Source organism: Microcaecilia unicolor, chromosome 2 (genome assembly GCF_901765095.1).
Source record: "Microcaecilia unicolor chromosome 2, aMicUni1.1, whole genome shotgun sequence".
NCBI classification, from domain to species: domain Eukaryota; kingdom Metazoa; phylum Chordata; class Amphibia; order Gymnophiona; family Siphonopidae; genus Microcaecilia; species Microcaecilia unicolor.
In genome coordinates this window covers 509,562,586-509,589,128 of record NC_044032.1, presented here as the reverse complement: position 1 = coordinate 509,589,128, position 26,543 = coordinate 509,562,586, and the positions used below count along the sequence as shown (strand labels likewise).

The following is a 26,543-nucleotide window of genomic DNA, read 5'->3' as shown; positions in this document are numbered from 1 at the left end:
AGGGTACAGATAAGAGAGATTTACCCAATGAACAGAGTTCCCGGGGAGAAGTGTAGGGAGAGATAAGAGTGGAGAGAGGAGCTGCAGAGTGAATGCACTTGTAAGTCAATAAGAGGAGTTTGAACTGTGTGCGGAAACAGATAGGGAGCCAATGAAGTGACTTCAAGAGAGGGCTAATATGAGCATAGCGATACTGGTGGAATATAACCCGTGCAGCAGAATTTTGAAGGGGAAAGAGGTGGCTTAGTGATTGACCTGCAAGTTCCAGTAATCTAAGTGAGAGGTGGTAAGAGTGTGGATAAGGTTTTGGTAGTGTGCTCAGAAAGGAAGGGACAAATTTTGGTGATATTATAAAGAAAGAAATGACAGGTTTTAGCAGTCTGTTGGATATGTGCAGAGAAAGAGTGAGACGAGTCACAGATGACCCCAGGGTTACGAGCTGATGAGACAAGGAAGATGAGATCGCTATCCACAGAGACAGGGAATGGGGGAAGAGGAGAGGTGGGTTTAGGGGGAAAGATAAGAAGCTCAGTCTTGGTCATATTTAGTTTCAGATGGTGGTGAGACATCCAGGCAGCAATAATCAGACGGGCAGGCTGATACTTGGACCTGGATTCCTGCTGAAATTTCTGGTTTGGAGAGGTAGATCTGGATGATCATGAGACAGCTGAGGTCCCTTTAAACTGCATGTGATGATGGTAGTTCATGAGCTTCAAAAGGAAGCAGGGTTTGCAAATCTGCTACATGAAAGTGCTTGCACGAAAAACTCCTTATTTACTAACAGTGGATTCATCTACATATATAGTATTTCAGCCAGAGGATTAAAGTTTCCAAATGCAACAACACGGTGGACATTTTTAGCGAGTTAATGGACAAACTGCCAACTTTCAACAGGACTTAGTTAAGCTGCAACTCTAGCACCTATATGTTAAGAAGTTTGGTTTGGAAACATTTTTAAGAACTGTAGAGTTTATCCTGATTACTTAGAAGAGTTTATCACTCAAGAAGTATAAAAATAACGAATAACAGGGGTTTTTTTTTTTATGTTTTACTGTTAATGCGAACAATGGTTGCCAGATTGAATGCTATTTATGCTGCCACATCACTAAGGTCTTTTTTAATGTTAAAAGTAAACAGTAGCTCAGTTTGGGGAAGCTGCTGGAAATTATTCTATCCGAGGTAATATCTTTCTTATAAAAGGTACATAGGCATCTAAGTACCTTTATAAACCTGGGCCTCGCAACAGCGAGGACATAACATAGATTAACCTGAAACTATATACAAACTAGCTGAGAATGCAGCCTGAAACAGAACAAAATGGGCCTTGGGGGGGGGGGGGGGGGGGGGGGGGAGGTGGAGTTGGATTCTAAACCGCAAACAGATTCTGCAGCACCGACTGCCCAAACCGACTGTCACGTCGGGTATCCTTCGCAAGGCAGTAGTGTGATGTGAATGTGTGGACTGAGATCCTATGACACTGGCGGAAGTTTGACTGGGGGCTTTGACAAGAGCAAACCTCTCATGAAGCAAACAACTAATGGCTGACCAGAGATAAGCATACCCTCTACATGTTGATAAGCACTAGTTGCACTGAGGTGAACCCTTACAGAGTTGGTCTTTAGACCAGACTCTGGTAAGTGTAGAAGATATTCAAGAAGGGTCTGTGTAGGACAAGAAAGGAGATCTATGGCCTTGCTAGACGGTAAACCTCCTCCATTTAAAAGACGGGAGACATCCTCTGAAAGACCCAAGTAGGCAAATTCTAAGCTCAACATCCAGGCCATGAGAGCCAGAGATGGAGGTTGGGCTGTAGAAGTGACCCCTTGTTCTGATGAGGGTCGGAAAACACTCCAATCGCCATGGTTCTTCGGAGCACAACTTCAAAAGAAAGGGAACCAAATCTGACACGGCCAATATGGCGCAATCAGTATCATGGTTCCACGGTCTTGCTTAAGTTTAAACAAGTCTTCCCCACCAGAGGTATGGGAAGATATGCATACAGAAGACCTTTTCCCAATGTAGGAGAAAGGCATCTGATGCTAGTCTGTCGTGCGCCTGAAGTCTTGAACTGAGGGACCTTGTGGTTTAGTTGAGTGGCAAGGAGATCCACCAAGGGGGTGCCCCATGCTCAGAAAATCTCACTGGCTACGCCCATATTCAGTGAGCATTCATGAGGTTGCATTACCCTGCTCAGCCTGTCGGCCAGACTGTTGCTTACGACTGTCAGACAAGTGGCTTGGAGAAACATGCCGTGACAACGCGCCCAAAGTCACATCTGGACAGCTTTCTGACACAGAAGGCGAGATCCGGTGTCCCCCCTGCTTGTTGGTGTAGTACATCGCAAGCTGTTTGAATCAAGATGATTTGGTTGGACAGCCGATCTCAAAGCCTTCAGAGCATTCCAGATCGCTCGGAACTCCAGGAGGTTGATCTGAAGAGCTGTTTCCTAGAGGGACCAGGCTCCCCGAGTGTGAAGCCCATCTACATGAGCCCCCCCCCCCCCCCCACCCCAGGAGAGATGCATCCGATGTCAGCACTTTCTGCGGCTGAGGAATTTGGAATGGACGTCTCATGATCAGACTGGATTGATTGTCTACCATTGAAGAGAACGTGCAAAGTCAGTGGACACATGGATGACATCTTCTAGATTCCCCGTGGATTGCCACATGAGAAGCTAGGGTCCACTGAGCAGATCTCATGTGCAGACATGCCACGGGTGTAACATGAACTGTGGAGGCCATGTGCCCCAAGAGTCTCAACGTCTGCTGAGCTGTGACCTGCTGAGACGCTCAAACCATGGACACCAGGGACAGAAGGTTCTCTGCCAGGTCTTGGTAAGATAAGCTGGAATCGTTCTCGTGTCAATGCTCCAATGAACTCCAATTTTGGACAGGAGTTAGATGGGACTTGGGGTAATTTTATTACAAACCCTAGTAGTTCCAGCACTCTGAATAGTCATCCACATGGACTCCCAAGCACCATCTTCCGAGGTGCTCTTCACCAGCCAATTTTCGAGATAAGGGAACACATGTACTCCCAGTCTGCATAGCGACGCTGCAACTACCGCTAGGCATTCTGTGAACACTCTGGGAGCTGACGCTAGGCCAAAGGGCAGCACGCGGTACTGGAAGTGCTGCATTCCCAGACGAAACCGAAGATACTTCCTATGAGCTAGAAGTATTGGGATGTGAGTGTAAGCGTCCTTCAAGTCCAGAGAGCATAGCCAATCGTTTTCCTGAATCATGGGAAGAAGGGTAACCAGGGAAACCATCCTGGACTTTTCTCGGACTAGGAATCTGTTCAGGGCCCTTCTAGGATGGGACGCATCTCTCCTATCTTCTTCTGCACAAGAAGTGCCTGGAATAAAATCCCAGCCCTTCTTCCCCTGGTGGAACGGGTTCGACCACATGGGCCTGCAGAAGGGCGGAGAGTTCCTCTGCAAGTACCTGTCTGTGCTGAGAGCTGAATGAATGAGCTCTTGGTAGACAATTTGGAGGTTTGGAATCCAGATTGAGGGTGTATCCTAACCGGACTATTTGAAGAACCCACTGGTCGGAGGTTATGAGAGGCCACCTTTGGTGAAAAAACATTAACCTCCCCCCAACTGGCAAGTCGTACGGCATGGACACTTATGGCGGCTATACTCTCCTGTAGACAGTCAAAAGCCCATCCCTGGCTTTTGCTGGGGAGCAGTAGGGGCCTTGGGCACACAGAATTGACGAGAACGAGCAAGCTGGGGCTGTGCCTGAGTAAGCTGGCGAGACGCCGGACTGTACCTACGCCTAGAATAGGAATACGGAGCACTCTGTGACCCACCAAATACCTCCTAGTTGAGGAGTTGGAAGCAGAAGGCGCTGATCAATCAGATCTTCCAACTTCTCTCCAAAAAAAAAAGGCTGTGGGAGCAGTCGGTGGCAGAGATGCCTGGGGTTCAGGAGCAGGAACCAGACTGCTGGGAGACCGACGCATTGACACCTCTTGTACGGAGGGGAAACGATCCTCCCAGCGTCAATGCCTCTCAGTTGCCGAGGTCCTTGGTGCCCTGGAGCTCCCGGCACCATGCGTCAAGGGAGAGCGCTGTCAGTGCTTCTTAGCCTTCCCTCGAGGCACCTCAACGAGGCTCCTTGGTGCCGAAGAGGAAGACGTCAAATCCCTACGTCTCCTCAGGGTCGGGTCCGATGATGGACGGTCCCAGGTGGCCTGCATAGCAGGAGGCCTCGAGGCGGGTGGCGACCCACTTGATACCTCACTGCTCCCAGTGTGTCGAGGTCTCTCAGCAGCCATGCCTACCTCCACTCCGATGCCTCCCTCGATGCCGAAGGACCAGACCGAGCCCCAAACGGTTTTTCTCTCTGGGCTTCGAGCCAGCTGTCCTTTTCTTCATAAAAAAGGCAAAGGGCACAACGGGCTGGGCTATGGTCAGGCTCAAGGCACCGGATACACCACAAATGGGTATCAGTGCCTGAGATGGTCGGTTGCACCAAGAGCAGCATCTGAAGCCACTGGGAGTCTTCGATGACATGGAAGGGAAGACTGCCCTAGCCAAATCGAAAGATGCGCATGGGTGGAAAATAAAGCACAAAAAGGAGAAAACCCGTCCGAGCAGGCCTCGGGACGGCCGTGACTAAAAATAAAAGGAAACCTAACATGGACCAAAAAGTAAAACTAACAAATAAGAGAAACTTTTTTTTAAAAAATATAATAGAACCGCATAAACAGGCATTGAAGGCTCTCCCGGGCGAAGAAGCAGAGCCAGGGTAAACAGCTGCCGTTCCTCATGCGGAAAAAAAGCAACTGAGGAGCACGGCTTAAAGCCAGTCGCATCCCACCTCCCTCTCCCCCCCCCCCTCCCAACAGCAGCTTTAAAATGCAATGCCAACTCCTCAGGCCTGCTGTCCTAGGTACTAAGATATTTGAAGATACTTTCTACTATATTTCAAGGTGAATGACAGCCTCAGATACAGGTAAACACTGGAGAGTTTCTGGAAACATTGCAACACTCCTACCACCTGCAATTACTATTTTTTAACTACATTAGTGGAAGTCTGGTGGAGCTTGTGGAGAGCATTTTCTTAATAAAGGTGACATTTCAGTATCTGCCAAACTTAGCCAACTTTATATACTCACCATCACAGCAAAGCTGAAAGTCTAAAGGAGGAAGGTAGCACAAGAGTACTGCCCAAATGTACCATGGCACACTTGTGAGCCTGCTTAGTACCAATCAGAAAGAAAGCCTCAGAATATCTATATTTCTATCCTTTAGGAAATTTAAAAAAAATTAAGACTTTCTTTTAAGACTAGCTGAAGAAAACAACAAAGTTACCCATCCTTGAAATGCAAAACACAGTTATGGTGTAGATGCTCAGCTTTTGAAACCTTTATAGACTGCAACACCTTTTAAAGAAGAGGCCTGTGAAGTTTTAAAAGCTCATGTATTACCTCTTCGAAGGGCCTTTACAGGTATCCCAGTGAGCCAAGCTTATGATCTTCCTCAGGACCTAAATGGCTATTACAACGCTACAGGACAGATATTCAGCTGGCAGCAGTAAATGTTTCTTTTAGCTATCAGCGACATTATTCCCGGATATTCAATGCTGGGCCACGTCTGGGCACCGGCACTGAATATCTGGGTTTATGCGGCCGACTAGCTCTTATGCAGTTAGCCCGAACAAGTACTTTAACCTGCCAGGAGTCGTTTCTGGCCAGTTAAATCACTTTCAATAATCAGCCCCTGCATTTCAACTTCTAAATGCACTGTGCACATGAAAGGGGAGATCAGGAGAGGCACAGAAAAACAATTCTGTACATAACTGCTTGATGCCAAGAATCCCAAGATTTACATAAGCCTTTTGAATACAAGGCCGAATTAATTTTAGGTTTACTAACCACCTAGTTGATTCATTAAAACAGATTTAAACTCTTATTCTAATTTTTAAACATATTAAATGTGTATTAAAAACCAAACTAGAATTACATACCATTCTTACCTGTAAGGGTAAGAGGGTGTTACTGTTGTTGTCAGTTCTGAAAACATTGTCTTCAATCCACGGTTTCGGCGTTAGTGATGGAGTGGAACGAGTAAATTTTGGAGGGGCGATGACATTCCCAGAAAAGGCTTCTTCAGGGGAGATATCTGGTTAATAGTCCCAGGAATCCCAATGTTTCCTGCTCTGCGATGGTCTCTCCCATGCACTCCTCCCCACGACATGCCGCCTGTGCTCCAGCCACTACCCTGATGGCTGCTCCACGGAGACTGCTTCAGAAGAGGCTTAAAAAGAAAATAAAAGGAAACAAGCAGTTAATGAAACTTCTGCAGTAATATCTTGAAAGTATATTTTTAAAGAAGTTAAAGCTCCTCTCAAATATGGCCTCAGAGGTCCAGCAACAGGGCATCAAATATGCAAATCTGCATTTAGAACAAAATATCTGCCCATTTATCTAATTAAGTTCTGTTGTTGCTTGCAAAACCAGACTGGTTTGGGGACATTGAGGAGTAGATTTGAGAACAGCCAGATTCTAAACTACCAATACGTCTCTCACTGAAACTGGTTAACAATGCCACAATTAGGCCCTGGGTTTTGTTTTTTTTTGTTTTTTTTTTGGGGGGGGGGGGTTGTTTTTGCTTATAACTTTCAGATATTATATCTCATTATGGAGGTGGAAGAACATCTTCAAACGGTTGAATATTTGTTTGGAGAATGTGAGCGTATGACTTCGAGAACACTTTTTGAAGCTGGACACTAGAAGAACAGAGACTTTGTGGTGGTGGTGTGAGGGGCAGGGCCTGGTAAAGAATGTGGTATTTGGTTAGCATGAGATCAATTCCATGGGTGAAACAGGGTAAGGAATCTTGGAGTGTGTATGGGCTGTCACATTTCACCTGTAAGTAAATCTCTTTTTTACAAAACTTTTTGTTGCGGCAGTTATAGCAATGCATTTCTACTACTAATTGGTGACTGTTGCATGAGCCCTGATACCTACAAGGCTGTATTATTTTAAGGGCCAGCCCAAGGGTACTGGACACCAAAGGCAAACTTTTAGCCATTTGCTCTCATCAAATGATGGCTCAAGGACCCCCTACTTTGTGTGTGCCCAGTATCACCCCCTTCCCTATGCCCCCTCCTTCCCAGATATGTCAAGCATCTCCCCTTCCCTACCCTGTTTGGGGTGGACTGAACACCATCATTGGCTTGTTTAAAGAAACCTCCTCACATTTAGCATGGGGCCTCGGGTATATGTGCATGCTCAAGGCTTGCTGGATCCTACCCCCTCTAAAACAGGAAGTTTGAGGGAGTGGGACCTGAGGATGCAAAGGCCCCTGCACCAGCTGCATGGAAATCTTCTTTAGACAAGCTGATGGGTAAAATCCCCCAAACTATACCAGCCTATGAAAACGCCTAGTCTGCCTTGTGGTCGAGCTGGCCCGGAGTGCAATTCAGTTTACGCAAGATTACCTCAAACAAACTGAGAAGGTTGCAATTTTACAAAATATGGCAGTCAAGATTATTAGCAAGTTGCACTCTTATGACCATGTTGTCTCCTGTACTTGGTTACCACTTGCCTTTTGCATTCTCTGAAAGACATTTGTGGTCTGAAGGAAGAGTTTTTGTTGATCCTGGGTTTAGCAGATATTAGATTGGAAAGGAAAGTGGTGATTGGGGTGGGGGAGGGGTGATTTAAATCCTAGGGCCCTGTGTGTGGCATGCTTTAACCAATGTTTCATTCTGCCCTAATTACCTGCAGTTTTGTCAGCTGGTAGAAGAATGTGTAACACAAGCATTTTAATTAAATGATGGTGGCAACGATTTGAATGGGGAAATGTGATGTTGGGTACTGTATTAGGAACATATTTTGTGACTGAGATACAATAAAGTGGTTATATTAGGGGTGGGCAAAGGAGGGGACAGATTTTGTAAATCTTCAAGTGTTAAAGTTATATAAATAATATTAAAATACAAATAAAGATAAGTGCAGATGCTTTGAAAGAGGTCACAAAGTCCATCATCATTATTAACCCATTAGCGCCCAATGTTCCTATAATAAAATCCCATATGGGAAAGTTGGGCACTAATGGGCTGTCACTTCTAGCCATGACAAATTCAATCGAAACACAATCACAGGATATGGCATTTTAACAGCTTTCTAAATGTAAATTAAAATCAAGAGGTATTTTTATCTTATCTGTAGAATTTCTGACTATTCAGGGTGCACTGGCCTTCCTCTCCCCTCCCATTTAAAAACACATGGACTTTCTGAAGTCACCTGAGCCCCAAAGACAACCATTTTAGGTGTCCACACAATGTACACCACAAACTAATTTAGGTTATGAAATGACTCTAAGCTCACCAGGAAGGGGTCACGTAAATGTTCCTTACAGTTTCATAACAGACTCACTGCATGTATCATTCCAGAAAAGGTAGCATGCAAAACTCAAAAAAAGCAAAACCCCTCCAAACTGACTGACACTGGAAGGTGTGTGCTGGCAGAGAAGCTATCCACACCCTGAAGAATTACAGCACTTTGCATATAGTCTCCACCCTGGGTAGGTGCAGTTCCACAATGTTGAACTTAGTATGGTAGACAATGTGGTAAACCACAAGTGCGAGTCAACATCTAGAAATGTTTGATGAGTTCCTCTGATCTTTGTACTTAAAATGCTTGTAAGATCCTCTAGTGAGATAGAGGAGCATAGAACGGAGCACAGACCTCTATATTATTGAAAACATTTAGTGTAAGTAACGAACAGAACACCAAACTAAAAACTTTATTATTGGGCTTGTCACCCTTTGCTCCCTGTTTATATAAAGACTGTACTGTTGGACAGAAAATGTGGATGAAAAGATCTCAGGATGCGATGGAGAATAACTGATGAAGAATACCAGAATACCTGTCGGAAGTACATGGGAACATTTTTAAAAAGGAATACCACTAAAGCAAATGAGCGTTCAGAAATTGAAGAACTAGCCCAGCACATACTGTGTTGAAAGATCAATTGTGTGTAACTGTTTCACAAGATTAATAAATATGGTTAGTGGCTGAAGAATCCAAAGGTCACATAATGGCCATTCAAAGCATCTCAATTTCAAGACATCCCTTTAAACATTGAAAGTGCAGGCAACATTCACCTACGTCAAAATAACAGTGCTAGCATAGGAAATGATTAGTGGTGTACCTGAGAGAGTCTCTCTAACATTTATATATTTTACAATTAGTTACGGTCTTCTGATCTAATTACCAGCAACCTAAACTTTTCTGAGTACCGAGGACAATTGCTAATGTCAGCTCTCCAACAAGCAGCCGCCTGTGCTAACCTCACAAGAAAACTAAATGACATCAATGCTATCTGTATCAATCAGCCATTAGACAAAACTGTACCAAATCACTGCATGAATCAACTCCTAGTTCCGTGTTTGGGAAGGGCTGCAAGTTTGGTCTCTGGAAAATTACACTGCACATCACGATACAACTGCTGAAAAGGTAATTCATTTAGCATTAAAGAACAGAAGCCAGTCATATACTGGTCAGTACATCAGGTGCTTTAACATCTGGCATACGGTGAACAAAGCAGCACCAGCCCCAAACTCTTTATGGAATTGTTCTTATTTTTGCCTAACTGCTCCATCTATGAAGACCTACCAACGCACATTTTCTCTAGCCAATGTTTGTGCACACATTCAGAGGCATTCAGCTGGTCAAGTTTACGATGCTGCACTACAAAACCAACTTCCTAAACCTACCAAAGGACATTAACATCAATGAAGCTGGAGTTTACCCCATATGATTAAGAGGAGTACATTTTATATATTGATACATTGCACACCATCTTAAAAATGGCACCAAAATTATAACAAGTCTAGAATTACATAAACTTAGAGAATATGTTTCTGATGTGTGTCTCAAACAGATTGCAAGCTTTGTCAAGCACGGACTGCCTCTTATGTACAGCGCTGTGTAAGTCTAATAGTGCTATTTAAAAAAAACACCACACCAAATACAGTACAGTCTCGATTATCTGACCTAAACAGGACTTGGATAACACGGAAAACACTGCATAAACCCCTCAAAGAATGAAAAGCATAGTGTTCCCAATTTTCAAAAATTGTTCTAAAACAAAGATTTTTAATAGAAATAAATGAAATGATGTCCCAGGGAGTTCCATCAGATATGCCAGATGGTTGGATAATCAAGAATGTACTGTAGTAGCAATGGCAAAGTAAAAAGAAATAAAGCATGATGAAGTATAAAATCTCAAACATCAGAACTGAAAAGTTAAAGTATTTTCAAAGGACAGGCAGCAGCTAGCACAAGACGAAGAGCCTGATGTGACCCAGTATATAGGACAAGGCTGGAAAGCAAAGTTTGCAGATGGTTTCTAGGTTGCTCGGCTGAACTGTACCTGGACAGGTTTCAGGTTGAGCAGAGCCATGTGCACTGAACCCAGAACAGCTCGACTGCATTGCCAACCTACTACCCTCCACCTAGTTTGTGCGTCAACACTGACCCGAGAACAGTGTCTTCCAAAACTCGCACGGCCATCTTGGCCCAGAACATGGAGTGAAAGAACGTGCCTGTCCCACATTCAGAATGAGTAAGGACACAGGAAGGAAGATGGCCACAAGCTTACCATTCAGCTACCTGTAAAAACCATACCCCCCCCCCCACCAGCAACCCCAGCCAGGCACAAAGGGTGGTGGGAGGGGGAGACAGAATGACCTTACATGGTGCCCTTTGGAAGGCTCTTCAGGACCACTCCGGGACTAAAGCGCTTAACTTACCTGAGGACACAGAGTAAGGGGGAAGAGTATGGGGAGGGAGGGGAAGCTATACATAAAATAGGAACGGGGCACATCTATTGTCCCTACTATCTCTTTGGTAGTTTTCTGTTATCTTGCTTGGCTGTATCCCTCGCTACCTTTGTATTGGAAGTTATATGTATCATTTGTTACATGGCTCTTCTTTGTGTGCCATTCTTTAATAAATACATTTTCAAAAGAAAGCCAATACATGAGCTGGCCCAGTTGATGGCTGCAAGGGAAAAGGGAAGAGAAGAAATGAAGCCTAAACAGAGCAGCTATCTTAAAAGGACCAGAGTTAACACTGCCAGTGGTATATGTTGATGCCCAAGCAACTGCCCCGATGTTCAAAAGTAAATACAAGTGCTAGAGGCCACCAGCGCCATCCTAGCATCTGCATTTACTTGCGCAGAATGCTCAGAGTCCTGGAGCATGGGAACAAACGAGCACACAGACAAACAACGCAAGCAGCATGCTAACGTAGTCAAGCTCATGTTAATGAGGTCATTTTGTATTCCTCTCCAATGGGTTAGAAAAGCATCAGAAACAAAACTGCCTTACTGCTGCAAAATATAACACCAGGTTGGAAAAGGCATTAGGCTGCTGGAAGAGAGGATTTCTCGTGAATCTTTCTGCAAAATCTGCTGGTTTTGATTGCTTTTGGCAGCAGAAGGAAGTCTGTGCAAGCCCTGGTCATGAGAAACAGCAGACCCAAGTGAAAGCACACATTGGCGTCTGTTTCCAACATCTAAATGTGTCCAAGCTAAAACAAAACACAATAATAATAATTTTAAAAAGTTAAAAACACATATTTAGGCCTCAGAAAACAGACACCAACATGTGCTTCATAGTCAGGTTTTACCAGGCGCATGCGCACAGGAGCCGAGCTTACCGCTGAACTCTTCTGCACGTGCACCAAGAACAATACTTCCACTGAGCTCCCTAATACTCAGTGCTATGAGTATGACTATATTTGCATCTCATTGGCATTGAGCATTAGGGTGTTTCTTCTGTGATGTTCTGGCGGTACTTTTACGGTGCTATTTGGAACAGCGCTGGAGTTTTGAGCATCGGGGCCTCAGTGCAGATAAGGAGAGGACACCATACATCCCATCACAGATAGACAGCCTGATAACATAAGTGCATTTTCTTCCTACACCCTTAGGAAGCCAACAAACCTACTGCAGACACCCATGCTCTAGACAGCATTTCCTGCTAAAATTCTGGGTGGGATGATCCTTGCAAAACACACTGCACAGACAATCTTGAGAGGGATCTGCTAGCAGAAATAACATATTATATTCCCTAGTGCCCTCAGACTGCAAAATGTATTTGACCCGTAAGACAATGATACATCAATGCACTACACTGCAGAACTTTTAAAGTAAAAACAAAAAAAAATTAGTCCCTCTCCCCTTTTTTTTTAACATGGTACTTATTGTTCAATTCCATTTGTACTGTAGTCAAACATAGGTTTCCTATGTCACTGCAAGAATCTCAAGCAACATAAAAATTCACCTTCCCACTATCAGAAATACTGTTTTTTCTTTTTTTAAAGGATGGTTGATTTAAAAAAAAATTACAGGGGCTTATGGCAAAATTACAATTTTAATAGGGTGATTTTAAAAAAAATCTGCCACCCATATCCATATAATCTTTTCGATTATAAAAAAAATGACAGCCCCTGCTTTCAAAATGGATATTCTATTCATAGTGTTGCAAACAAATTGTTTTCAAAACAGAGAAAACCTTTCTCCTAGCTCCGGTGCCTGTAATTTGGAGAAGCACAACATTAGATTGTTCTGCCATGAACAGTCTGCCTTTGCATCACAGGCCTTCACATTAAAACAGCTAGGACAAGGAACATGCCATGAATTTATAACTCTGATAAGCCACGAAACAGCTGGTGCTTACTAGTACCAAGCACAAGCATCATTTATAAAAACAAATTCAGGTACTATAACAGGGCACAAATAATAAGGAATAGGATAGTGAAAATGTCACAATGTCTTTATGTGTTTCAACAGCAGTACAGAGCACCAGCCACACCCACCCTAGATGTTGCATGTGCTACACCATTATGGAGACCCAGTGTTTCCTCCCAATTTGTTCCCCTAAAGAAAAAAAAGTCCTAAGAAAAATCAGGCACCAAACAAGGTGGAGATAATATGTTATATTTTAAAAAAATGCCAAATAATATAAATTGTTACATTGATTTGTGACATTTCTGTAAACACTTCTGTAGTGAATCATTTATTAACCTCTAGTTTATAGAGGGTCCTGATGTATGATCACTTTAGAACAGAAAAAGAAGTCTAGGCTGACTAGTCTGTAAGGCATTTATCCCATGTCATGCCTACCAGAAAAACCTTTCATAAATAAATGAGATGCACTGAAGAGTGCAGGTTAAGAAGTGAACACTGTATCCGCATGCTGCCAGGCTAGCACCTGAATTCAAAAGATACTGTTGCAGTTCTTTAAAATAAAACCACTTCCCACATGTCAATCTAGTACTTGCTATTTTAACAGCAGAACCTTACCAAAATATACTGTAATAGTTCTTTGCACCCTGTATAGCTCTAACCAATTGGAGAAGACAATTTCATACCACCCCTGACATTCTCTGTGTTAGACTCAGGATAAGAACACAGTACTTAACTCTGTGTATATTGCAACAGATCAAATTGCACAAGCCATTTTGATGCAATACTGAATTGGGGAGAAGCAGTCTAGGGTGGGAGTTACAGTGTCAATTTCTGGTTAACTGGACTACATTTAACGTCAAACAAAATGAACTAATCGGATTGTTTAAAACAGGGATGCATTTTAGAATTTTAAACCAAAAACCAAACCTGACAGTTACACAGATGCAACTAACAGATAAGCTCTCCTTTAAGAATATACCCAAATACACACCCCAAAAGTGCTTCTCAATCCAGGCCTCGGGGCATACTGAGCCAGCCAGGTTTTCAGAATATCCATAGTGAATATGCATGAGATAAGTGATAAATTTCATATTCTCTCTACCAACCCAATCTGAAAGCAACAAAGGCTTTTAATTTTTTTAACAGGCCTGTGCACTTATCACACACGTAGGTAAAATTCAAATAGCAGTTAAAACTAAAGCCATAGGTTCAATCCTTGGGATTTTTAAACTATTTTTAATGGTTGTGTAATCTTTCCACGTAAACCATTGCCATCATTAGGCATTTTAGTAGCTTCTATGCAGAGCCTCATCTAAGCCCATAACAGGTATAGTATGAATACAGCACTAGCAATCGAACATCAGAGTTGGGGGGGGGGGGGGGGGGGGGGGGCACGACGAATACGGCAGATGACCAGGCCAATTCACAGCACTTTTAACTCCCAAAGGTGATGTGTACAAACAGAAAGGAGCCCTAGCAACCAGATTAAGAAAGGTGCCAGGAAAGCTCAGAAATGCATTGCTGTTTGAAGGACTCTGATGCCGATAGACTGCTTCGCGCTCGAGGCAGAATACCAGTATAATGTAATTTTATACCTATATACATATGCAAAGATCAGATAAATGTATATATAGCTATAGACAGAGCTACCACCAGCCCCACCCCACAGGATGATCCACTGTGCTGGTATACTGTTGAGTTTTATTTCTCAGTCACCCAGGGCAATGTTTAGGATTATTGCCGAATGGGAGCCTAAGGTGGTGGGTGAGCAGGCCAGAGGCAGTGGTGGGTTCGGGATCGGCCCACTGGCACAGAGGCACCTATGAAAGAGGGCAGGCAGCAAGCCCCACCCCGCGGGCTCACTGCTCCGCAACAGTCACCACCACGGCTACTGCCCTCACAAACATCTTGTCACTCCGCACAAAAATAAAAAAAATAAAATAAAACACAGGACCACTTCCCTTCTCCTCCCCGGCCCTCACCCCAAATAAGCTTACCTGATGGTGGTTGTAGGAATTCCTCTGCTGCAGGAAAGCCGCCTGGTGCTGGTGCTGCTGGAGCTGGGGACTGACAGGGGACCTCCTGCTCTGCTGCTGCTGCGGTAACGAAATCTGAGCCGAAAATGGGCTACTGAAGCCCGGCACGTTCATCCCAGCACACGGATTATGCGACACCGGCGAGAAGCTCTGGAAAAAAGCCGGGCTGATGGACGATGGGATCCCGGGGTAGAAGTTCTCCGACTCCGGGACTGGCAAAGCACTGATCTGGCCGCCACCACTGGGGTTCGGGGCACCAGAGACAGGCGGAGGTGGTGAAGAGGTCTGCACCGACCAAGGGGTGCCGCAGCCGGACAGAGGGGGCGAGGCAGAACCTCCCGGGGCCGGAGGACCGGCCATCTCTTGACTGGGTAGTCCACTGAAGCCGGCGCCTCCTAGGCCCCCACCTCCGCAGCTCAGCAGGTGATTCCCCGAGGGCTCCAGGACGATCTTGGCCTTGGCCTGCAGATTCACGGAGGAGGACGAAGAGGAGGACGGAGGCGACGCCGTGTTGGCCTCCGTGCCAGAAAGCTCATCAGCCGAGTGGGACAGCATCTTGTCGGGGCTCTCCAGTCTCAGTTCGCCGTTGTGCTCGGGCTTGGGCGACAGGTACTGACTGAAGTCTCCCGGCTGTTGCGGAGACGGTTTACCGCTGAACTCCTGGTGAGGAGGGAGCAACTGCTGTTTTTTCAGCTCCTGCTGGATGCTGCTCACCTGCTGATGCGGGCTGAGCTGCTTAAAGTCCGGGTGGGGGATCTGCTGCGGCTGCAGGCTGAAATCCTTCCTCTTCTGGCCCAACTGTTGCTGCTGTTTGCCGCCGCTGTAGTCTTGGTGGCCGCCCGGGCCGGCTTTCGTGCTGCTGTTGTTGTTGTTGGAGACTTTCTCTGTCGTTTGTTGTTGTTTTTGCTGCTGCTGCGTTGTCACCCCTAGTAGCAGCTCATCCTGCATGTTTTGCTGGTGCGCAGCAGCCGCCGCCGCGGAGAGGAAGAGGGACGACACGCTGGCCGTACTGGGGATCGAGAAGCCGCTGGGAGAGACGGACGGAAACGGGGAGGAGGAAGGATTGGAGGCGGCGGTGGCCGGGACCGTGTAGGAGGATCTGAAGGCGGCGGTGGCCGATCCGCCGAAGAGTGCGCTACCGTTGGGAATATTCGCCGTCTGCAGTAAACCGAACCCGTAATCCCCCATTTATTACTTACCGAACCGAACCCCCCTCCCCAAAAAAAAGCTAGCTTTAAAATATATATATTTTTTTATAAGGGAAAAAGTTTTAAATACTTTAAGATATATTACAAAATAATTAAAAAACAATTTTAAAAAGTCTAAAAATTGTAGAATTATATATATTTTTTTTTCTTCAGCGAGGAGGAGGAGGGAGCAGTTTCAAGAATTCACTTTTGCAGGACAGAATGTTTTTCCTTACTTCCTTAAAATCGTACAGCTTCCTATACCATTTTGTTTCCTTTTTGTCATTGGTTCTTTACAGTAGTTTCTTACCCCCCCCCTCTCCTCATAATACCGGCTCCGCTCTGCTTGCGGCACCTTAAAAATCCCGGAACGTGCGTCACAGACGCGTCACAATTCGTCCAGCAGCCGCCCATCATCCTCCGCCGCCCCTCTGCGCTGCCTTGGCACCGCCCTCGACTGCCTCATTAATATTCATTAGGCCAAAAGGCTTCCAAAAAAAACCCGAACCTAACCGTCACTTCTGCAAATGGACCTCTTACATAGTAATACTAACAAAAATAATAATAATAATAGAATTATCCCACCAAACGATTCACAGTGATGGGTGCTTTATTAAGCCGGTGTCTGATAGCTTTCAATGGCTTTCACGCATGACCTTCAGGCCAATGCGAATTCGAGTGCGGATGCGCGCCGCCAGCTAGAGCGAACGGTACAGTGAAGAGAAATTCGCGCCACTTCACGCGCACGGATTTCACGTAACGCTCCTCTACAGGTGCAAATGAAAAACCCGCGGCCTACTGACAGATCGAATTGCTACGTAAGGCACTGGTTCTGTGACTGCATAGCGAATTGCGTCTTACTTGTGTCATGCCCAAGTGATGTCTATATCCCTCTCCCTGTTTAATATTTTACATCTTGCAGGGTAGTAGTAGCTCTGTGAGCGTGCACACTACTGCTATTATGGTTTTAGGTCCCCCATCTTCACGCTGAATGTAGCTGACGCAGCAGACGCTCAGAATCACGCCGGGGAGGGACTGGGAGGGAGGGAGGACTCGGAGACGGAGCGATGGTTGCTATAGAATCCCTAGCACTGGTTCAATTTTCATGACGTAACACGCAGATTCTGGGAGCGCACACGTACACCTCGCGCCGTGGGAAATTGTGGCTGGCACGGCGGCGGTTTTTAACTAGGAGTGCCAGGTGGCGTGGTGCGGGCACGCACGGCGCTCGCAAAGGGAGTGAGTCAGCGAGTGTTAGTCGGGAGTGCGCTTTCTGTTTTCTAGGACCAGAGCTGCAACCTGACGTCACTGTCGCAAAATTCACGCTTTAACCTACAATTCTAGTTCTCCTAGCAGTGGAACGCCTAAGTTCTGTTGCACTGTTTGTGCTGCACCTCCGGGCGTAGAAACAAATGCCAGAGCTGTGCAACAAAATCTTTGAAGGCGTGAGGACTGCGGTCTCTTACCAGCTGCTACCTAGCTGTCTTTGGGGAGCGCTAAATTGATTGGGGCAGGCTGTTTTTTTACATAATTTAGGAACGTTTTTAATTTTTAGGGGAAATAATAGAACAAAGAAGCGTACAAACTCTATAGCTCTTTTATGCCATTAGTAAAAGATAAAATGTATCGTCTCATATATGGTGTACTGTGTCGTATGCTGGAGGCCACATCTCCAAAGGAACGTGAAGCAGATCTATTAAACTGAAAAGAAGTGAGAAAAGCATGATTTAATTCATCGTTCTTTATAGATAGGGCTGGCCCAATCATTAAGCAGACTAGGCACCTGCCAAGGGTAGCAAAAAGGAACTGTAGTGAAAGTAAAACAATAGGTCCCGACTACCACACAGACACAAAGAGCTATCAGCAAATACTGTAACCCATAAGTGTATAAGATTTTTGTGTGATGATCACAGAGTATATGACAGTAGATAAAGACATGATTGCTGAGTTTAATTATCAAAATTTGGGGGGCTGCAGGCAAAGGACATGAAAGTTAATTAAAGGGGGGGTATAAGGCTGAATGTTTGCCTAGGATGCCTTGCACCGTCCCAGCTTAACAATATCCTGTAGAGCTTTGGTCCCTGAACACTGTGAAAGGAGGCTGAGGGCCCCTTTTACAAAGCTACGCTAGTGATTACAGCACAATAACTACAGGAGGTCTTTTACTAAAGCTTAGCTCAAGTTATCTGCAACAGGGCCCATAGGAATAAAGCCCATTCCATTTCTATTGGCTTTGTCGCATTTCCCACACTGGAACCATTAGTGCGGCTTTGTAAAAGGAACCTTGAGAGACAAATATTTATTTATTTTGATTTTTCTCACCTTTTTCCGTAGTAGCTCAAGGTGTTACATTCAGGTACACTGGGTATTTCTGTCCCTAGAGGGCGCACAATCTAAGGACCCTGTTTACTGTACCGTGCTGTAGGTGAGCTAACGTTTTAGCACACACTAATGATAGACACCCATTCCATATCATCAAGCTGATCAATCCATAGACTGGTGGGGTGTGTCCATCTACCAGCAGGTGGAGATAGAGAGCAAACTTTTGCCTCCCTATATGTGGTCATGTGCTGCCGGAAACTCCTCAGTATGTTCTCTATCTCAGCAGGTGGTGGTCACACACAGCAGCAGCTCTGGCTAGGCCTCCAAGCCTAATTTTTAGGTTTTGTTGAGTGCCTGGGGTTGAGGGCTCTTTTGAGCAAGTGCAAACCTGGTGGTGCCAGGTCCCTCCTTTTCTCCCCCCTCCCGCTGGCTCCGTTAAAAAAAAAAAAAAATTTTGAACGTCCTTAAAGGCGTTTATTTCGACGTTTATTTAAACGTTCATTGCAGCTACTCACTGGGACACCAGGTCGTTACAGCTCGGAGCGGAAAGCAGGTAATTTTTACCTTTTTATAGCGGGCAGGGGGTTCCCCGATTTATCTCCACGTGGCATATGGCGTCGGAGGGCGAGGGCGTAAAGAGTCGCTCCCCGGATCGCTTGGGCGCTTCTAGAGGGGATGCGGGGGTCTTAAAGCCTGATTCGCCCTTGTTGGGTGACAGTTTCGCGGCTAAAGTTAAGCGCCGTTCTTCCCGCGCGGCTCCTTCGCGGAGTGTCACGCCGGACGCCATTTTGGATGCGCAGCATGTCTCTCCCCCGCTCTTGCGAGCGCCGGTTGAGGGTGCGTCTAGGGCTGTTGCCCAGGCTGCGGAAGTACACAGTGTGGGGGGTTTCTCCCCCGAGTTTGTTTTGCTGCTGCATCAGGCCTTCCTTATGCAAAACTCTGCCCCTGCTCCCTCGTCTGGTAAAGAGGTTGAGGTTCCCAGAGGTAAACGCCCTCGGGTTGATTCCCAGGCCTTGGAGGACTTTGTCTCCTCCGATGTAGATGAGGGCAGCGTATCTGAGGTCTCCCAACGGTCCTTTGCGGATTCCTTGGAGGAGACGGATCCACGCTCGGATGGAGCGGATGACCCCTCTGCAGCGCGGCTTTTTAGCTCAGAGGATTTGTCCAACCTGTTGGTACAGGCCATGGACACTTTGAAGATTTCCTCTCCGGAGGACGTCTCTCCCTCAGCCCCTGTTGGCTCTGCCATTATGCTGGGGACGAAGCGCCCGCCTAGAACCTTCCACGTGCATGATGCCATGCACACCTTAATTGCGGCTCAATGGGATGTCCCGGAAGCGAGCCTTAAAGTGGCTAGGGCTATGTCCCGCCTCTATCCTTTGACTGAAAGTGAACGTGAGGCCTATCTGTGGCCTACCGTGGATTCTTTAATCACTGCGGTGACTAAGAAAACGGCGTTGCCGGTGGAAGGTGGCACGGCCCTAAAGGACGCCCAAGACAGAAGATTGGAGGCGGCCTTAAGGTCGTCCTTTGAGGCAGCTGCTTTAAGTTTGCAGGCCTCAATTTGCGGCTCCTATGTGGCCAGGGCGTGCCTGACTATGGTGCAGCGGGCTTTCCCCTCGGATCTTTCCTTGAGGGCTGATTGGCCGGCCCTGGAATCGGGCTTAGCCTATTTGGCAGACTTGCTGTATGATGTCTTGAGGGCCTCAGCGAAAGGCATGGCTCAGACAATCTCTGCGCGGCGGTGGCTTTGGCTGAAACATTGGTCTGCTGACCACGCCTCTAAATCCCGCCTGGCTAGATTGCCTTTTAAAGGCAAGCTGCTCTTTGGGGTCGAGCTGGACAAAATCGTGACCGATCTCGGCACATCTAAGGGCAAGAAGTTACCAGAGGTCAGGGCTCGGGCTAGTACTCGCCCTGGTACCTCCAGCGACGGTTTCAGGAAGCCCGTCGGTACCGCCCGGGCAGGTCGGGCTCCTCTGCCCCCTCTTCCTTCAAGAGGAACTTCTCCCCCAAGCAGCATTCCTTTCGCAGAGACCGCCGTCCCGGAGGTGCTCCCTCCGGTCCTCCCCCAGGGTCTCGTACCCAATGACGGGGCCTTGGTCCACGCCCCAGTGCAGATTGGAGGACGGCTGTCCTCGTTTATGGGCGAGTGGACCACAATAACTTCAGACGCTTGGGTGCTGGAAGTCATCAGAGACGGCTACAAGCTAGAGTTCTGCCAACCCTTAAAAGACGGGTTTGTACTCTCTCCCTGCAAGTCTCCGGTCAAAGCTGTGGTAGAATCTGAGCCGCCTGGGGGCGGGCGTTCCGGTGCCAGAAAATCAGCTTGGCAAGGGATGTTACTCCTTTTTCTTTGTGATACCAAAGAAAGGAGGTTCTGTACGGCCTATCCTCGACCTCAAAGGGGTCAATTGGGCCTTGAAAGTTCGGCACTTTCGCATGGAGACCCTCCGCTCTGTTATAGCGGCAGTGAGGGCAGGAGAGTTCCTGGCATCCTTGGACATCAAGGAAGCGTACTTGCATATTCCCATCTGGCCTCCTCATCAACGCTTTCTGCGTTTTGCAGTACTGGGCCGACACTTCCAGTTCAGAGCCCTCCCGTTCGGGTTGGCTACTGCTCCGCGGACCTTCTCCAAAGTAATGGTGGTCATCGCGGCCTTCCTGAGGAAGGAAGGAGTTCAAGTCCATCCTTATCTGGACGACTGGTTGATCCAAGCCCCCTCTTATGCAGAGTGCGGCAAAGCTGTGAACCGGGTGGTTGCTCTTTTGAGCTCCCTGGGGTGGATCATCCACTGGAAGTAAAGCCAGCTGCGCCCGACTCAGTCCCTGGAGTATCTGGGAGTTCGATTCGACACCCAAGTGGGCAGAGTGTTCCTGCCAGACAATCGGATTGTCAAGTTTCAGGCTCAGGTGGACTAGTTCCTAGTAGCCTCTCCTATTCGGGCTTGGGACTACATGCAGCTGTTGGGCTCTATGACGGCCACGATGGAAGTAGTGCCCTGGGCCAGGGCTCATATGAGACCACTACAACAATCTCTGCTGCTGCGCTGGACTCCGATGTCGGAGGATTATGCTGTGCGCCTTCCCTTGGACCCAGCAGTGCGCAAGGCGCTGAGCTGGTGGACGCAGACAGACAAGTTTGTCTGCAGGAATGCCTCTGGTGACCCCGGAGTGGATTGTCGTCACGACAGACGCCTCTTTGATGGGCTGGGGAGCCCACTGCTTGGGAAGGACAGCGCAGGGGCTCTGGTCTCCTGCAGAGGCAAGTGGTCTATCAACCCTCCTGGAACTCAGAGCCATTCGGTTGGTGTTGTTGGAGTTCATCCCGGTACTGGTGTTGAAGCCTGTACGGGGCCTGTCGGACAATGCCACGGCTGTGGCCTATGTCAACTGCCAGGGAGGTACCAAGAGCGCCCCTCTAGCCAAGGAGGCCATGTATCTATGCCAGTGGGCGGAAGCGAACCTGGAACAGCTGTCAGCGGCCCACATTGCCGGAGTCATGAATGTCAAGGCGGACTTTCTCAGTCGCCATACCTTGGAGCCCGGAGAGTGGCAGCTATCTGCTCAGGCGTTCTTGGGCATCACGAAGCGCTGGGGCCAGCCGAGCCTAGATCTGATGGCGTCATCGGCCAATTGCCAAGTGCCGCGCTTTTTCAGCAGAGGACGGGACCCTCGATCCCTGGGAGTAGATGCTCTTCTCCAACGGTGGCCGACACAAGAGCTTCTCTATGTGTTCCCGCCCTGGCCCATGTTGGGCAGGGTGCTAGACCGGGTGGCAAAGCATCCCGGCAGGGTAATCCTGGTGGGTCTGGATGGGCCCAGACGTCCCTGGTATGCGGACTTGATCAGGCTCTCAGTCGGCGATCCTCTGCGGCTGCCAGTGGAGCAGGGCCTGTTACATCAGGGTCCCGTGGTGATGGAGGATCCCTCCCCCTTTGGTCTTACGGCCTGGCTATTGCGCGGCAGCGTCTGAGAAAGAAGGGCTTCTCAGTCAAGGTCATCGCCACTATGCTGAGAGCGAGGAAGTGCTCTACTTCTACTGCTTACGCCAGGGTTTGGCGTATCTTTGCAGCGTGGTGTGAAGCAGGCTCACTTTCTCCCTTCACTGCTCCAATTTCTTCAGTGTTGGCGTTCCTGCAAGAAGGTCTGGACAAAGGCCTGTCGCTCAGTTCCCTGAAAGTTCAGGTAGCGGCTCTGGCTTGCATCAGGGGCCGCCTCAAGGGTGCTTCCCTGGCTTCGCAGCCAGATGTGGTGCGCTTTCTCAAGGGAGTTAATCACCTGCGCCCTCCTCTGCATCAGTGGTGCCTGCGTGGAATCTCAACCTGGTGCTAAGAGCATTGCAGAAGCCGCCTTTTGAACCCTTGTCGAGGGCATCTCTGAAAGACCTGACGTTGAAAGCAGTCTTTTTGGTGGCTATCACTTCAGCCAGAAGAGTTTCCGAGCTCCAGGCACTCTCATGTCGAGAGCTTTTTCTGCAGTTCACTGAGGCAGGAGTGACTATTCGCACAGTGCCTTCCTTCCTGCCCAAGATTGTTTTTCGCTTCCATGTGATTCAGCAGCTCTGTCTCCCTTCCTTTCGTAGGGAGGTCTACCCAGAGGAATACTCTGCTCTCAATTTCTGGATGTGAGACGAGTCATCATCAGATACTTGGAAGTGACCAATGATTTCCGGAAATCGGATCATCTGTTTGTCCTGTTTACAGGTCCTCGTAAGGGTCTGCAGGCTTCTAAGCCTACAGTGGCAAGATGGGCAAGGAAGCCATTGCAGCGGCTTAGGTGGCCGCGGGGAAGGCCCATACCTTTGCCAGGCATTACCGCTTGACTGTGGCTGCTCGGGCGGAGGCCCGGTTTGGAGCTTCAGTGTTGCGGTCAGGGATTTCTATGTCCCGCCCTGGGTGAGTACTGCTTCGGTACATCCCACCAGTCTATGGATTGATCAGCTTGATGATATGGAAGGTAAAATTATGTATCATACCTGATAATTTTCTTTCCATTAATCATAGCTGATCAATCCATAGCCCCTCCCAGATATCTGTACTGTTTATATTCTGGTTGAATTTTAGGTTCAAGTTTAGCCTTCAGTTACTTCAGGAGGACTTCGTGTTCAAGTTCTTCTTTCACTTGGATTCTTCAAGAGTTGAGACGAATTTGTGTTACAGTGAGCTGCTGCATTCCTCTCCCCTCCGTTTTTCGGGGCTGGATTGAGATTTAAATTCTGCCGGCACTCCCTCCCACTTCGTGCGGCTGTAGGGCAGCTTTGTACCCCTCCCGCTTCGGCGGTGTTAGGGTCAGTCAGCTCCTCCCGCGGTTGCGGTTGCAGGATAAGCCAGATCCCCCCGCATCGGCGGGTGTGGTGTCCCTCCCCCGCTCCGCGGGGATGAGCTGGACGGATTCCCCTCCCCCACTTGTGTGGGGATGAGCTGGGTTAATTCCCCTCCCCCGTTTCGGCGGTGGTGAGCTGGGCAGAGTGTCCCTTCGTGGGTGTAATTCTCTAAGTGCTGAGTCCTGCGCATGGAGCTTTGATATCGACATACTGAGGAGTTTCCGGCAGCACATGACCACATATAGGGAGGCAAAAGTTTGCTCTCTATCTCCACCTGCTGGTAGATGGACACAACCCACCAGTCTATGGATTGATCAGCTATGATTAATGGAAAGAAAATTATCAGGTATGATACATAATTTTACCTTATATTCCTATGGGGGTCTCGTTAGCATGTGCTAATTTATAGCACATGCTGAAAAGTTAGTTCACCTACAGTGCAGTTTAGTAAACAGGGCCCTAAAAGTTAGTTCGCCTACAGCGCAGTTTAGTAAACAGGGCCCTAAGTTCATACCTGAGGCAATGGAGGGTTAAGTGACTTGCCTAAGATCACAAGGAACAGATGTGGGATTTGAACCAGCCACATGTATATGACAGAGGAAATGAACCAAAGGGGGAAGGGGGTATGTTTTGGTATATATTTGGGGCTCATTTTCAAAACAAAAAAAGTCATAAGGTGGCAGAAGGACATCAGTTGCGATTTTGGACACCGCAGTTTTAGACGTTTTATTCCACAGTTCATCCAAATTTCAAAGGGGCTTGTTGGGGGCATGTTTTGGGCAGGACATGGGCTGCACTAAAAGACATTTTCTGCAATGATGGAACAAAATGAAAATGTCTACGGCCAACATTGTAGTTTTTGGCTAGATCTGTTTCAGTCATGACTAAGTAACCAAAAGGTGCCCTAAATGACCAAATGACTACTGGCGGGATGATGGCATAACTCCCTTTACTATCCCAGTGGTCACAGACCCCCTCCCAGCCCTCTAAGATATGACAGTGACAGTATATACCAGGCTCTATGACAGCTTCAGATGTGATGGCCATTCCTAGCAGGCGCCAGTAGTAGCCTAGTGGTCAGTGCAGTGGACTATAAAGAAAGGGACCCAGACCCATATCCCACTGTAACTGGTACACTTCTGGTAGGAATGTGTGAGCCCTCCAAAAAAGACAATACCTACTGTACCTACACATAGGTGACACCTGCAGGCATAAGGGTTATTGTGGTACCGTACAGTAGGCTTTTGGTGGTTTTTGGAGGGCTCACCTCACAATATAAGGGAGTAACAGTGAGATGTGTACCTGGGACCTTTCATGAATGCTGCCCCCCCCCCCCCACACACACACATACATCCCAATGGCTTGTTTTGTGCATTTTTTCTCCCCCCCCCCCCCCCCCCCCGAAAATGGTCCTAAAATATAGACACAGGGAGCATAAAAACACCTAGCAAATGGCCATTTTCAAAACAAAAGTTGGGAGTTTTTCTGGTATGAAAATGGCCATGTTTGCTAATGGATCTTTGGACATTTTTTGCAAAACGTCTAACTTCAGATTTAGATGTCTATCAAAAATGCCCCTCTTTATCTCCTAGATGCAACATGAGGTCCAGAGACATTTACATAGCTTATAGGTGTAAATACTGTACAAAAAGTATGCATTTTTTCAGTGAAAAAGTTCTTGAAATGTGAGGCTCAAATAAGGGAAAACAGGAATAACTGTAGAAATATTACAAATAGTGGTGTAAAATAGAGAATTCAAAGAAAATATGGGACAAGCACAGAAGATACTTTGTGGTGGGAAAGTGAGGGTGAAGTCATGAATCCTGTAAAGTTTGGAGTATAGAAGCAAGAGGGGAAATTGGCAGATTAGAAGGGCCTTGTGGTCATTATCTGTCCTCATTTTCTATGTGTCCGACTAAAAATGCTTTGTAGGGCTTTTGTTCTGAATTATGCAAAATAACTGCTCTTATAATCTGGAAAGCAGTAAACCTGCACCTGAAAGATAAGGAAGATTTAGTGGTTCAGTTGATTCTTGTGCAATACAGTTTTCGCCAGCTGAGGAGGGAAGATATACCTTTTGGACAGCTCACCCTAAAATAATGGTTTTATCTTGCAATGGCTTGTAGGTGTAATGACTTTTTTTTTCCAGTTTAAACTCCTTTATGTTCTGTGAAGGTGATGCTGAGAGTCTTCAATAGAAGAATGCCTGCTCTTTTCATCCTGCATTTTGCTGTGCTGGAAAATAGAAGCATTAGTTTAGTGTATGAGGTACCAGTTCAAAGCAGTTCTATAAATTGCAAGAAAAGTACCATAGAAACCCACCTGATTGTGTCCATGTCACAAACAGTTCTCTATCTAATGACAGGATTACTGCAAAGAGCAGATTGTAACAGCATTTACTTGGTGTTATAAGTTGTAGAGTAGAGCTTGCTGATGCTTATGTCTATATTTACAGGACATGCCCATGCCTAAAAGAGTAGACATTGCTGTCTGCTATGTTTACAGTGCTTCTGTTTATCGAACAACCTTTCTTTCTACCATGACAATGTAGAAATATTTTTTACTGAAATATTTTGCTCTTTCCTCACTGTCCTCATATGAGGCTCTGCACACACACAATTTATTTGCCTAGCAGAGCCCTGTAGCTTGGATATATTTACTCTTGCTTTGGTTGGAATATCTCTGCAAAGTCTTGTGCCACAGCTGTATACTTTCTATTACAGTTTATGGGGGCAAATTTCCATTTTCTTCCTTTTATTGCAAAATTGGCAAGCCTAGCTGAAACAAGCAGTTTTGTCAGTCATATTTCATGGGATAAAAAAGAGATCAAACCCACTTCCTGAAATCTATTGAGTATGCTTTCTGGTGCTCAAAGTTGTGTTTATGTGTCACGGTCGTGCCCTGGTTTCAGGCTCTCAGTCACCTAGCCCCCTGGTGGCAGCATTGGATTGTCT

General features: G+C 46.8%; 1 protein-coding gene across 1 annotated transcript in view; it reads right to left on the bottom strand.

Annotated features, from left to right (window-relative positions):
- CPEB2 (cytoplasmic polyadenylation element binding protein 2) overlaps positions 1-17,426 on the bottom strand; it is a 226,951-nt gene extending 209,525 nt beyond the window's left edge. Inside the window, 3 exon segments of the mRNA XM_030191195.1 lie at positions 5,988-6,109; positions 6,112-6,268; positions 14,716-17,426. Of these exon segments, the coding sequence (XP_030047055.1) occupies positions 5,988-6,109; positions 6,112-6,268; positions 14,716-15,942 (1,506 nt within the window). The 5' untranslated portion in view covers positions 15,943-17,426.
- Between the last annotated feature and the right edge of the window lie 9,117 nt (positions 17,427-26,543).